Source organism: Octodon degus, unplaced genomic scaffold (assembly GCF_000260255.1).
Source record: "Octodon degus isolate 3935 unplaced genomic scaffold, OctDeg1.0 scaffold00062, whole genome shotgun sequence".
NCBI lineage: Eukaryota > Metazoa > Chordata > Mammalia > Rodentia > Octodontidae > Octodon > Octodon degus.
In genome coordinates, this window is record NW_004524638.1 from 1,906,275 (window position 1) to 1,918,996 (window position 12,722).

The following is a 12,722-nucleotide window of genomic DNA, read 5'->3' on the forward strand; positions in this document are numbered from 1 at the left end:
TATGTTCTCAGTATCCCTGAGTCTCAGCCCCCAGCTTGGCCTGTTCTACCTCAAAGAAGGCCCCACTTTCTTCATGACAGAGGCTCTTCCTCACTTTCTTCGTGACAGAGGCTCTTCTCACCTCGCAAATCCTGTCTTGTGCCTTCAATTTCTTGATGCACATCTGTGGCTGGTAGGAAAAAAGAAAATGCCCATTCGTCATTATTTACAAGATTTAGGTTACAGTACTGCACACAGTATTTTATGATGTGAGCTCAAGTGCTGGCCACAGTGCACAGAGATACATTCTGGCCCCTGGTCTGCAGGAGACCAGTTCTCATAGATGCCACTAAGGGTCCAGGATTTGTCTTGGCCCGTGTGGCTAAGACCCTGTAGTCCTCATCCTGTCCACATACTGCCTTCTACCACGTGTAATGGCTCTGGGCTCAGAGATGGCAGACAAGTGAGTCCACTCTGCCTCAGCAGTTGTTTCTGTGCCCAGAGGTAAGGTATGGAGGAGGTGCTGCGTCAGGCACAGGGGGCCCAGTAAACACCCATGTTCTGCAGGCTGTGCCTCATTGTGCCCCTGCAGGAAGGCACTGTAGGCTGCAGTTCTGGCCTTGCCCAAGTGAGGACGGCCGCTCTAGGCTTTGTATCTGCAAGAATTACAGTGTCCCCAGTAGCTCAGGTCTCTGATTACTGAAGTCCCGTGTCTGATGGCTTCAGAAGTCAGTCCCAGGAGACCTCTGAGGCAGGCTTTAGATTTAAAAAAAAAAAAAAAAAATCAGCTGTTGGGCAGATTTTAGTTTGTGGCAACTTTGGATTTCAAAGTGGTATTTCATTAACCTCCTTTCCTTTTTAATAATGTACAGTAAAGGCCACCTCTTATTTTAGCACAGTTTAAAATGTAAGGAAATGAAGACAAAGGAAAGAAGAGAAGTAGCAGAGTAAAATGTAAATACCAAGGATGTCCTAGATGTTTTTAGGGGTCGCATTCCAAGGACTTCAGGACTCCTAAATTTATCACAAAGAATTCCCAAAAAAAACAGTCCCTTGAAAGTCACAAGTTTCCACCATGTGCAGTAGTGCACACCTATAAACCCAGCACTCCAGAGGCTGAGACAGGAGGATTACCATGAGTTCAAGGCCATACTACACTATGTAGCAGGGAGTCTAGAAGTGTGATCTGTTTTCAGAATTCACGTCATAAAGTCGTAGAGCAGGCCTGAAAGTGAACCGTGGGTTGTGCAGTGGTGTTCCTGCTTTTGTGCTTCCTGCTTGCTCATACCCACATTGGAGTGAATGAGTCCCCAGCGGCTGACGGCTGCTTAGCAGCGTCCTTCATGTAGTGTCCCAGCGTGTGCCTTCAGGCCTCCGTGTACATGTTCTTGGGGTCTCATCCAGACTGGGGGTGAACCGGACGTTCAGTCTTCTGTCTGTGCCTCTGGGCCAAGACAAGAGCCAGAGTGCATGGTACATCACCAACTTCAGTGATCTTACAGCCTTTTCATGGAGTGGGCTACTTGCCTGTCTGACTTGCCAGCAATAAAAACATCAGAGCCCAAGGGCACTCAGTTGTTGGTGTGCGTTCAGTGCCCCGGCACGTGCCGTTTTGGCTTATGTCTTCTAAATGCTTTTCTGAAAGTGGAAGGATACTGTCCCTGCCATGGCCATCCATGCCTGTCAGAAGACGCAAGTCTCAGCTTTTGTTTTCTTTGTAGGTAATGAAGTGTGTTCGTCATCAAAGACCACAAACAAGTTTGAAGGGTTGTCTCAGCAATCAAGGTGAGCCGTCCAAGCACCTTTTCCCCTGCTTGCCTCATACTTCAAAGGCTGGTTGTAGAAGTGGGCTTTCGCTGCTTCCCCCATTCTCCCCAAGCGTACCAGCCGTGGTGCAGCTTACGGTGAGAATGCAGACACTAGCTGGCAGCCCACATGTCGCCTTGCTGTGCCGCCGCAGCGCACGTCACACCAGCGTGGTCTGTGGCTGCAGAGCCTGCCTTCTCCTTCCAAGACAGCAGGCGCTGGCCTCGCTGCCCTGGAGGTCCAGGAGTGGTACACTCACCTCCAACAAAATCCTTCAGAATGAGTTTGAGTTCTTATTTTTGCTGGACTAAGTAATTTTGTTTTGTTGCTTTCCCTCTTGACCCATTTTCAGACTTGAGAATGAAAAGATGCTCCTCAGGGCAATAATGATACCCCAGAGATTTCCAAACACTTACAAAAACAAAAAAAGAGTGTGTGCTCCTAGGTTTCCTGCTTGTAAGACTTTTTCAGCTGGTCTGCAAGTAGTGTTTCTGCTCCCAAAATAAGGTACTTCGGAAAATCCTCCAAGGGCAGTTGTTGTCTGCCCCTGCCCCAAGGACACAAAGGTGATCAAAGATGAAGAAACCAACCCTGTTTTTTTCAGTGCTGCTGTCTTACTTCCTCTGCTGTAGGATAGACCCCAGTTACTGTCATCCTCAGTTTCCTAGACGAGAAAGCCGAGGCCCAAAGTGCAGCCCAGCTGATTGCCAATGAGTCCCTGAGCTTCCATCACCCCACCCCCACGTGCACATCCGTGCGCAGCAAGCTAGCACCCCCTGGCAGCGCCCTCATGCCCATCCCCCTGGGGAAGGGCCCGTTCGGTGCTGATCCAGGGCTTCTGTGTAAGCCGTTTCGGAACCTCTAAGCCGGTGGTGGTGAATGTGCGACATACGTGCCGCAGCAGGTTATCATCATCAAAAGCTCTGAAAGGCTCGCCATCACTGCTCTAGGCCTTGGTCCTGTGAAATGGCCACCTGTGACCATCGGCCATGCTCGCAGTAGGAATTGGTGGCCGGGCCTCCAATTGCATTTGCTGTTTTTCTTCCATTAGTGGCTGTGTCTCAACAGTGTTTCCTCCAGTCCCCCACGTGTGAGGGCCGCATGCGAGCTGAGGAGAGGGCTGTAAGAGCAGGCTGGCCAAGGGCCTGGCCGAAGGTGGGAGCACAGGCCTTTCATTTTTTCCTTTGACCCCCCTGTGTGTGGTTGGTTGGTTGCCCTTTTGCTTTCCTTTAATGCAGTTAGGATAGAAAGGAGAAAAAGCAGTCAGCTCCTAGGACATTAGAGGACAGGAAGGGAGGCACGAAATCATAAAAGGGATTCTCGGAAGATGCAGCTCTGGGCATTGATCACTTACTTTTTGGTGCCCAGGGCTGCCGGTGGTCTTTATAGGCTGTTGTTAAAGGGAAGTAGTGGCTTTCCCACTGATAGAGGACAAATTTGATTACTTAGACCACATAGTGCAAATTTCTATTCCAGGGACTGCTTCGCTTTTTTTCCCCTACTCATTTGCATGTCCTCCAAAAGGAGGCCACTTCCTGGGCGTGCTGGAGCCTGAGAACCCAAGCTGTCTGTGCTGGCGGAGAGGAAGTGAGAGCTCGGGCCCAACCGCGCGCAGGGCTGCATTTGCGCTTCCACCACTGAACGGCCTGGGGCCTTCTGCCAGCCAGAGACGTGTCAGCTTCCCTATCTGGGGGTGACAGGGCTGCTTTGTGAGATCACAGGACCTGGGGTCCTGCCATGCACTGTATTGTGGTTACAACTGCTGAGTATTTTCATACCTCTGGGGAAAGCTTTGGCTTCAGCATTAATAGGGATTTATTTCTCACACTTACTCTGCTTCTCCAGCAAGGCAAACTGAAATTCAAGATGTAGACTGTAATATTTTGTTGACTACATTGTGAAAGGACTGTTTTAATAATTCATAAATACCTTCGGTTTTTATGATGAGTAGATCACTGTCAACCATTGTAGCTGTTGCACACCCTAAATTGTTGTTATTTTCCACTAGCACCAGTTCTGCAAAGACTGCCCTCGGCCCAAGAGTTCTTCCTAAACTACCTCAGAAAGGTAAGGCTCTTCATTTTCTTACTCATCATGTCACTAAACTGTCACTGTGACCTCCTAGGGGATAGAGATCCCTCTGGTTCACTGATCTATTCCAAATGCTCAGAGCCACACATAGTGAATGCCCAATAAATACTTGTTAGCAAAGAACATCATTTGTAAACTAAAACCCGTAATTGGCAAATCCATGATTATACTTTTCCTTAAAAAACACCACTTTTCAGATGACACTTAATTAGGATCCCCAGGACCATTATCTCCCCTCTTGGATGCATGATCTGAGGGAACGAGTGCTGACCCTTGCACTTGCTAGGTGTGACCTCAGGCAGGTGACTTAGTAGCATCCCGTAGCTTGGATTCCTCATCTGTAAAGTGAGAAGTGATAACCTGCTTTGCAGGGTTTGTGACGAGAGTGTGAGGAAGCCCCTCACAAGTAGAAGGCCAAGGGGTCCTTCCTGTGGTGCCATGCAGCAGAGAGACAACATGCTTTGTGGAATGGAGGGAAACGGTGCCGCTAAGTGCTGCTGGGTTGCAAAACAGAAACTCAGCTTCTTCACCAAGTCTTCCTCACCCTCATCCAAGCTTAGACTTACCAAAGCAGAATTTCAATAGTGGTGCCTCATGGCGCATGCCTGTAATCCCAGCACTTGGGAAACTCAGGCAGGAGAATCTGTGAGTTCAAGGACAGCATAAACTATGGAGGAACACTTTGCCTCAAAAAAGAAGTATCAGTCTTTGTACTACAACACGCCTGACAGTGCAGAGCCATGCTGACCTTTAGAGTTGCCAAACACCTCAGAGCGCCTGCTTCAGTCTGTTCTTATGACCCTAGAGACCAGTGAGTCTCAGTCCTGTACGCGGCCCAGAGGAACTCCAGGCTGCTCTGTGGATTGCTGGCACCAGCCCCAGATTTCTAACCCAGCCCTCGAACTCTGCGGCCTACTTGAAGTAGAAGTCAGAACAGGGTTAGTGTAGGCAGGTTGATCCCCCCACCCTGCAAGCTTCCTCAGCCAAGGGGCACATCTGGAGGCGCAGTGGTGCACAGGACCAGGCCCTGTTAGGCGAGGAGGTACCCTCTGGCCGCCAACTCCTTTCCACGGAGCAGGAAGGAAGGCTTCACTGGCGTTTGCCAAGCTGTGTCTTGGGTATTTCTGGTGGTGGTGTTGACTGTTTTTCAGCTCTGCCCAGAGTGCTGTTCGGATCTCAGAGGAGTTTAACCACGTTTCCCAGGCCCTGCTCCCACATGTAAAGCCTGCCCCGAGTCACGTGTCGCGACTGTCCCTTCTCTGCTTGCCTCCCACTCATTGCCTCTAGCTCTCAGACTCTAGTGCATCCCGGTCCCACTGGGACCCACTGGGACTGCTGCCTCCTGCTCCCTGCCCTCATTCCCTTCAGGCCAGCACATTGCCAAAAGCATGCCCGCAGTCCACTCTCCTCTCCCTCCCTCTTGTGCTGTGCTCTGCTCTCTTGACCTGGCACTTGCTCTGACAGCTGGACCGGCAAGCAGAAGTCTCATTCTCCTGACCGTAGCATCACACTGTCCTCTGCTGCTGCCCAGCCTGGCCCTTCACACCCTCTTCTCAGGAGGGCTGCTCCTTGTGAGCCTGAACACGTGCCCACCCACCAGCACCTTGTGCCCTGCCTGCCTGCCTGTCTGCCTGCACACAGTGGCCCGTGACCGGGAAGGAGGAGCCTGCACCTCGCCCACCAGGGTATACTCCAACTCATGCCCTTCTTCTTGTGCCACACATTGTTCCCTCTGAACTCCCCACCACAGTGCAGGTTGCCGTCCCACCACCCCATCTTGACATGTGTCCCTCTCACCATTGCCCACTGCTCTCTGCCAGTGATGGCCAGCATTTGAGAATCTCGGTGATGATAAACAGCTGCTGCAGCACATGTGTCATAGGTTCTCCACCACTGATTACTACACCTACTTTCTTTATCTGTAAATACTTTTACAGTTTGATGTTTCCCCTAATAAACTTAAAGGGACAGGGAGATAGCTCAGCTACATAAGTGCCTGCCTCGCAAGCACCAGGTCCTGAGTTCAATCCCTGGTACAGACAAAAAATAATAAACTTCCACAAAAATCCCTACAGCACTGTGGGAGACTGAGGCAGGAGGACCCAAAGTTCAATCCCAGCCTCAACAACTAAATGAGACCCTGCCTTTAAAAACATTTTAGGGGGACTGGGTATGTAGCTAGCAAGTATGAAGGCCCTGGCTTCAATCCCTGAGATTCCATGACACAGAAAAGCGAATTACAGCCCCTCTCAGATGAGCTCATCGTCCATCTCCCAGCAGTGATTCGTTTAGGCTTGCTCATGGTTGTTATTTACCTACCTACCCCTCTCTGACCTTTCCTTAGGAGAGCCCAAAGGTCATGTCATTTTATGCATAGGTAAGTTCATTATCACATGTGAGAAGCCAAAAATTCTTTTAACGTGTTCATGATGGGATTGTAACCCTAGTATCACAAACAAAAGAATCAGTTTGTAGTTGCGAAGCTCTGAGTTCTAAGAGCTGCCTCACAGATGGAGCTCCAGGCCAGCGCACCATCACACAGCTAGCGAAAGAGAAGTAGGTGCGGCTGTGTAGCCTGGCAGCTCTCTTCTCTTCTGATGTACTGGGGCTTGAACTCGGAGCCTTTGTACTGAGCTCTATCAGCAGCCCCTTTTCTTTTGAGTCAGAATCTTACTAAGTTGTCCACCCTGGGCTCAAACTTGACCCTCCTGCTTCTGTCCACAATGCAGCGATTATAGGCTTCATTGGCGAGTCCAGTGGCCCTCTTTGCTTAAACATGTAACAAGGACTTGATGGTGAGGGCACCACTTCAATCCCTTACCTAATCCACATTGCCTCCCACGGACCTCATCTCTAAGCAGCGTAGTTTCTGTTTCACACTTAGGGTTGTATCTGAACACATAGAAGCTTGTGACACCTACTCAACCATGTGCAAACTCTACCACCCTGCACATCTCTGTCTTGTTGCAGCAACTGGAGTTACTTGTCCCACAGGTCTTGCAGTCTATGTTTTGGTCCGTATGTTTATTTGACACTGTCCCTTGGCTTTCTGTCAGTTGAGTAGACCCAAGTCTGGCTTAGGGAAAGCACTTCTTGGTGAGGCGTCCATCCTACCAGGTGTGTCTTGCTTCTCTGCATGGGAAGGCCAGCACTGCTAATGTTTGCAGCTGGGACACAGCCACCTGTGTGCTCTTAGGTCCCTCATGGGGCTGTGGTCAGCCAGCCTCAGCCTGGGCCTAGGCGGTGCATCTGCAGCTCTGTGCGCTGGTGCTTGCTGGTGCACCTTGCCTGGACACCAGGCTGTGCCTTCTCTCAGCAAGACAGTTCCTTCAGCACACCCTTCCTTCCTCATGCTCAGCCTTGAGTTGTTGGGCTGCTGCCAGCAGTGGCCTGTGCCACCTCAGATATTCTTCAGGATGCTTCCCGTAATCAGGATGGCAGGTGACTTGTATGCTTGAGGGCTTAGGACACCCAGTAAGTATAGCTCCAGCAAGGTGCTGCCAGCTTCAGTGCCTCAGAGGACCTCCCAGGTTATTCCTCCTCATGCTGCCCTCAGATTTTAGGCTGCCCGTATCAGCTCAGGTCGTAGCAGGGCCAGACTGGCCACGTTTCGCTTTTTGACTGGCCTAAGGAATGAGGCCGGGTTAGCTGGCCTCCAGCGCAATCCCAGAGCAGAGTGTCCTGGAGTGTGACTTCCTCAGAAAGAGATGTGGCTGGGCAGGCCATGACGACAGCAGCCCAGGACAGCTCAGCACAGTTCGCGGCACAGGGTAGCCCCTGTCTGGCTGCCTCTGTCTCTCGCAGTGCTGGAGATTGAGTCTAGGCCTTCACACTGAGCTACATATTAACCCCCTTTTTTATTTTGAAACTGGTCTAAACTGCCGAGGGGGAGTTTAAATTCAGTCTCCTGTCGCAGCCTCCCAGGCATTAGCATTCCAGGCATGTGTCACCATGTCCCACTTTTTTCTCTCCTCTAAAGATGTTCTTTCTGAATCTCTCGCGTTTTTAGGATAAAACCCTTACTTTGCTTCACTCTGTGCGCCTTCCTCAGTTGTTCCCTCAGTGAGCATATGCTGTGCCAGGAACCAAAGCTATGAAAATAAGAATCTTGGCCCCAACGAACCCTGTCTAATAGGAGTGATAGTATTACTCGCAGGAAACACGGCCTGCCAGTCCCTGACAGTAGTTCTTCACATATATTATGTAATCTTCAGGGCAGTTCTTTGAGGTGCTTTAAGAGATGAGGACACTGAAGTGTAGTTTGTGCAGGTCACACAGCTGTGAGCGCCTGCGCTCACGTTAGTGGCACGTTCTGCGTGGCCTAAGTGTGCTCCATAGAACCTCGCCAGCGCTTGAGGATTGGCGGCCTTGCCAGAGTGTGGAGTACTAGGCAGCTATTAAGGAGAAAGGAGGAACTTAGCGCTGCTCCTGAGCATAGTAAGTGGAGGAAAGCAAAACTTCAGACAACGGGTATTACTGCAGTGCGTGTAATCCACCTATTGCTTTTAAATGATAGATCCACAAATACGAAGGTGGGTAACAAGAAGCTTTTTGCTTATTCCCTACGTGAATCATGTAAACTAAAGGGAATTAAATGTTCCTTCAAAATTACATTTGTGGGCCAGGCACATAGCTCAGCAGACTAGAGGCCTGCTTAGGCAGATGCAGTGGCCGAGGTTCAGTCCCTCGCGTGCCTTGTCAGCCCCATCTGCGTAGTGCGTGCCTGTAATCCCAGTGCTTGGGGGGCTAAAAACAGGAGGATCCCTAGGAGTTTGATCTGTGTAGTGAAACCCTGTAGACCCTGTACTAAATACAAAAATAAAAATAAAATACAAATGTGTTAATTATTGAAACTGTCCTACCAATTTGATTTGAAACTGTCTCATTCCTATTTGTCTCTCAATAAAATTATGGAAAAAAATTAAAATAAAATAATTACATTTGTACTAATTTAATAACATGGTAAATACTCTGCTGAAACAGCACATAGAGTCAAATCTGTAGAAATTACATAGCAAAATCAAGAAGGGAAATGTATCAATATGAAAAATGGCTACACTTAGGTGAAAGGCTTTTTGAAAAGTTTTAATTGCACTTTCCAGTATTCCACAAACTGCATTATGTTTGCTTGTATTTTAAAAATCCTGGGTTGATATAGGGGTCTTGTTTTTACATAATTGAAAGCGTAAAATTGTGCACTGTTGTGTAGGCACCTCTTGGCTTCAGCCTTGACCCTTGTTAGAAACAGGCCTGCTGAGGGGCCCGGAGCCAGCCATTCTAAGTGTACGCTGGAGATGGCTTTCTTCCAAGTGGCTAGGCGCTCTCAGGTGGCTGTGACAAGAGCAAACCTGCCTCCCCCTCACATTCTGTTCCAGTGACTTCCCTTTCTGTCATTGTCCCCGCAGTGGCACTTCGGAAAACAGAAACGAGCCATCATCTTTCCCTAGACAAAGCCAACATCCCCCCCGAGGTTTTTCAGAAATCCTCCCAACTGGCAGAGTTACCACAGAAGCCACCACCTGGAGAGCTTCCCCCAAAGCCCACGGAACTGGCGTCCAGGCCCCAGATTGGAGATTTGCCACCTAAACCTGGAGAGCTTCCCCCCAAGCCACAGCTGGGCGACCTGCCACCTAAGCCCCAGCTCTCAGACTTGCCTCCCAAGCCACAGATGAAGGACCTTCCCCCCAAGCCACAGCTGGGAGACCTGCTGGCGAAGTCCCAACCTGGTGACATCTCACCCAAGACTCAGCAGCCCTCCGAGGGCACACAGAGGTCACACCCAGCGGACCTGTCCCCAAACATGCAGTCCCGAGATGCCATCCAGAAGCAGGCATCTGAAGACTCCAATGACCTCACGGCCACTCTGCCTGAGACACCTGTACCACTGCCCAGAAAGATCAACACGGTGGGTGGCCCCTGCACCAGCTCTGCAGCCCCTGTGCAAGTTGGCAGGAGGAGGGGGCTGCTCTAGCCTCAAGAAAGCATGGTGTTTGCTCCCTGAGCTGGCTGCCCTGGGGCGCTCGGGTCCAAGTGCAGTGACAGAGCCTGCTGGTTGCAAAAACAGGCTCTGGACTCCTGGGCGTCCTCCAGACCTGGCGTAGTGCCTGGTGCAACGGCACAGCCACGGCAAGCTCCAAACCTTCTTGTGCAGAGAAGGAGTTTACACAGTAATCTCCCATCGTAGAGTAACACGTGCCTGCCCTGCTCAGTTTCTCAGAGTCGGCGCAGAGATGGAAATCCTCTGGTGCCACAGTCTGGCCAGGCTGCCCAGACCCACACCTACCCTCGGCACACTGCAGGATGGAAGGGGTTCTCTCGGTATAGGAAGACCCCAGAAGCAGACAGGGAGTCACTTGAGTAAAAGCTTGCTATCTTATTGCTAATTATTTAATTAGCTGGGTGTTAAAAGTATACTTTGGAAGGTGATGTCTTTTATTTCCATCTTCCCCTTTGAAACTGGAACCCAGCCAGTAATACCCAAGTACAAACTGGTCAGAAATTACAGCTGTTTTGGGAAGAGTACAGAATCCTGCCAACCCAGGCTGATCCTGCCAGCTCTAACCAGCATGTCCTGGCCTGCTGTTTTGCATGAGAGGACTGAGAAATTTGTTTATGCTGCACATTCAGTATGCAGAAAGTGCACACTTTGCTTTACATCATGTTTCCTAAAAACATTTTTAGACTCTGCTGTCATTTCTGTGAGTTGATGTTGCCAGTAGCGGAGGGCAGGGCTCCTCATTTGCTTTCTGGCGAAAGTAACACGCCGAGGCCTCGTCTCTGCTGGGGACTCAGCTGATGCTAATGGAGGACAGGCTGTCATTCCTTGAGAGCACACAGGACCTCAGGCTCCTGGCAGGTGCTCCTAACTCTTGAGGTCAAGGCTCAGTGAAGGGACGTGCCTGAGCCACGCATCCTGTAGTGAGCACTGTGCTCTTTTGTGTGTTCAGTCTGTTTTCTCAGCTAAAACCCAATTTCTTTATTGAAGGGAAAAAATAAAGTGAGGCGTGTGAAGACCATTTATGACTGCCAGGCAGACAATGACGATGAGCTGACATTCATCGAGGGAGAAGTGATTATTGTCACAGGGGAAGAGGACCAGGAGTGGTGGGTACGTATGCATATGTGCATTTCTTCCATCCCTCACGCAGCCCTGTCCAGCTAGACGGCGCGTTGGGTCCTCAGACCCCGCAGTGAATAAGAGAGCACCCTAAAGTTTAAGGATCTTCCAGCCGTGTCACTTACCTAAGTGGCCCTGGATATTTGATCTTTTTTGTCACTGTGGCATATGCTAGGAAAATAGACTTACTGCTTTGAAAGTGGATTAGAACAAATAATAGTTCCATGTTTTTCCCATGATATCATACAAGAACCTTGTATGGTTGTAGGTGTTTTCTAACCTTTCATATGGGAAAAAAAAAAAAAAACCCTCAAGAATGCTAAGCACATTGCCCATCATTTTCCCTAGCAATCAAAAGCAGGCAAGGTCAAGATTACAAGAGCACCCTGGCACCAGGCTGGGCATCAGAAGGCCAGGGTCTCATCCAAACTAGGCTGGTGGACCAGTACACAGTCCTCAAGCTCAGTTCCGGATTCACCCTGAAGTCCTCCCTTTGCAAAGTGTGGCCACAAAACTTCCTCACCTGATTCAGAAGATGAGTTGAGAATATCTATGTAAAGCTGTTACAGTAAAGCCTCTAACCTTGGGAAAGGAAGGGCACTGCTGTCTTTCCCAGAGATGTGTTTAGAGGCCAGGGGCCTTGTGGGTACCAGGCTGGAAGAGGCCTCCAAGGGCAGCCATGTGGCCCTTGCGGCTCAGACTGGCCAGAGAGTGATTCTCCTTGGGGACTGCCAGGCCAGGGTGCAGCCTTTCTCCCTTCAGGCCTGGAGGGGAGTGCATTCAAGTTGCCTCCAGCTGAGGACAGTTCTGGCCCTCGGGGACTTCTGGCAATCTCTGGGGACTTCATCATTGTTGGGAAGGACCTGAGAGAGGCGGGTGCTGTGATCATCTAGTAGTAGAAGCCAGGGGCACACTAACATCCTGCTGTGCTCAGGGGAGCGCCTGCATCAAAGCGGCGCTGAGACCGGAGAACAGAAGACGGAGGTGACGAGGGCTGCTTTGGCTGCTGGTCAGCGTAAGCCCAAGGTGCTCAGCTGTTTCGGTCTCTGCTGGTGGAGCTGGGCTTGCCCTCAGCATGCAGTCTGTTAAAGAGCCAACTCAGGACAGCAACACGGAGTCAGACTGAAGTCCCCAGCCAGAGTCACTGCTGGCTCTGGCCTTGGAGAAGAGCATGTCCCTCCTCCAAACCTATTTTCTCTGAAAAAAATGGAACATGATTAATCTACTTCACAAGAATATCACAGGACTTATTTGGTAATCTGTTAAAGTCTCTCCCATTGGACAATGATTATAGTCTCTGCTAAGGAACTGGTAACTCGAGCAGAGACTACTGGGAGATGAAGAGTATTGATGCCTCTGGCGTCATTCTGGAGAGACACTGTGGGCTGGCAGCACGTGTTCAGCCAGACATGAAGATGTCACTACACAGCCTGACAGCCCCCAAGCCCTTGCTGCATGCTGCCTGCTGCCCGCTGCCCGCTGGGCCTGCATAAGGTCTGGGCACCGCATCCTAGCATTAACTGCACTTGCAGACAGAGCACCCAGTACAGGGGCGTTGGCTGAGAACAGCGCTGGGACGCGAGGGAGCCCTGGCGGGAGCCTGCAGCCCACCCCCAACACTGCAGGTGCACCAGGAAGGAGAAAGAGCCGGCCTGGTCTGCTTGTTCCATCCCAGCCTTCAAACCCCTCTCCGCTGCATTTGGCATTTAAAGCTAGTTTGCATGGTACT

General features: G+C 50.4%; 1 protein-coding gene across 1 annotated transcript in view; it reads left to right on the top strand.

Annotated features, from left to right (window-relative positions):
* Positions 1-12,722, top strand: part of Asap1 (ArfGAP with SH3 domain, ankyrin repeat and PH domain 1) — a 393,896-nt gene that overhangs the window by 377,652 nt on the left and 3,522 nt on the right. The window contains exons 24-27 of the mRNA XM_023718810.1: positions 1,701-1,764; positions 3,794-3,852; positions 9,282-9,781; positions 10,862-10,984. Of these exons, the coding sequence (XP_023574578.1) occupies positions 1,701-1,764; positions 3,794-3,852; positions 9,282-9,781; positions 10,862-10,984 (746 nt within the window). The remainder of the gene's footprint in view (positions 1-1,700; positions 1,765-3,793; positions 3,853-9,281; positions 9,782-10,861; positions 10,985-12,722) is intronic.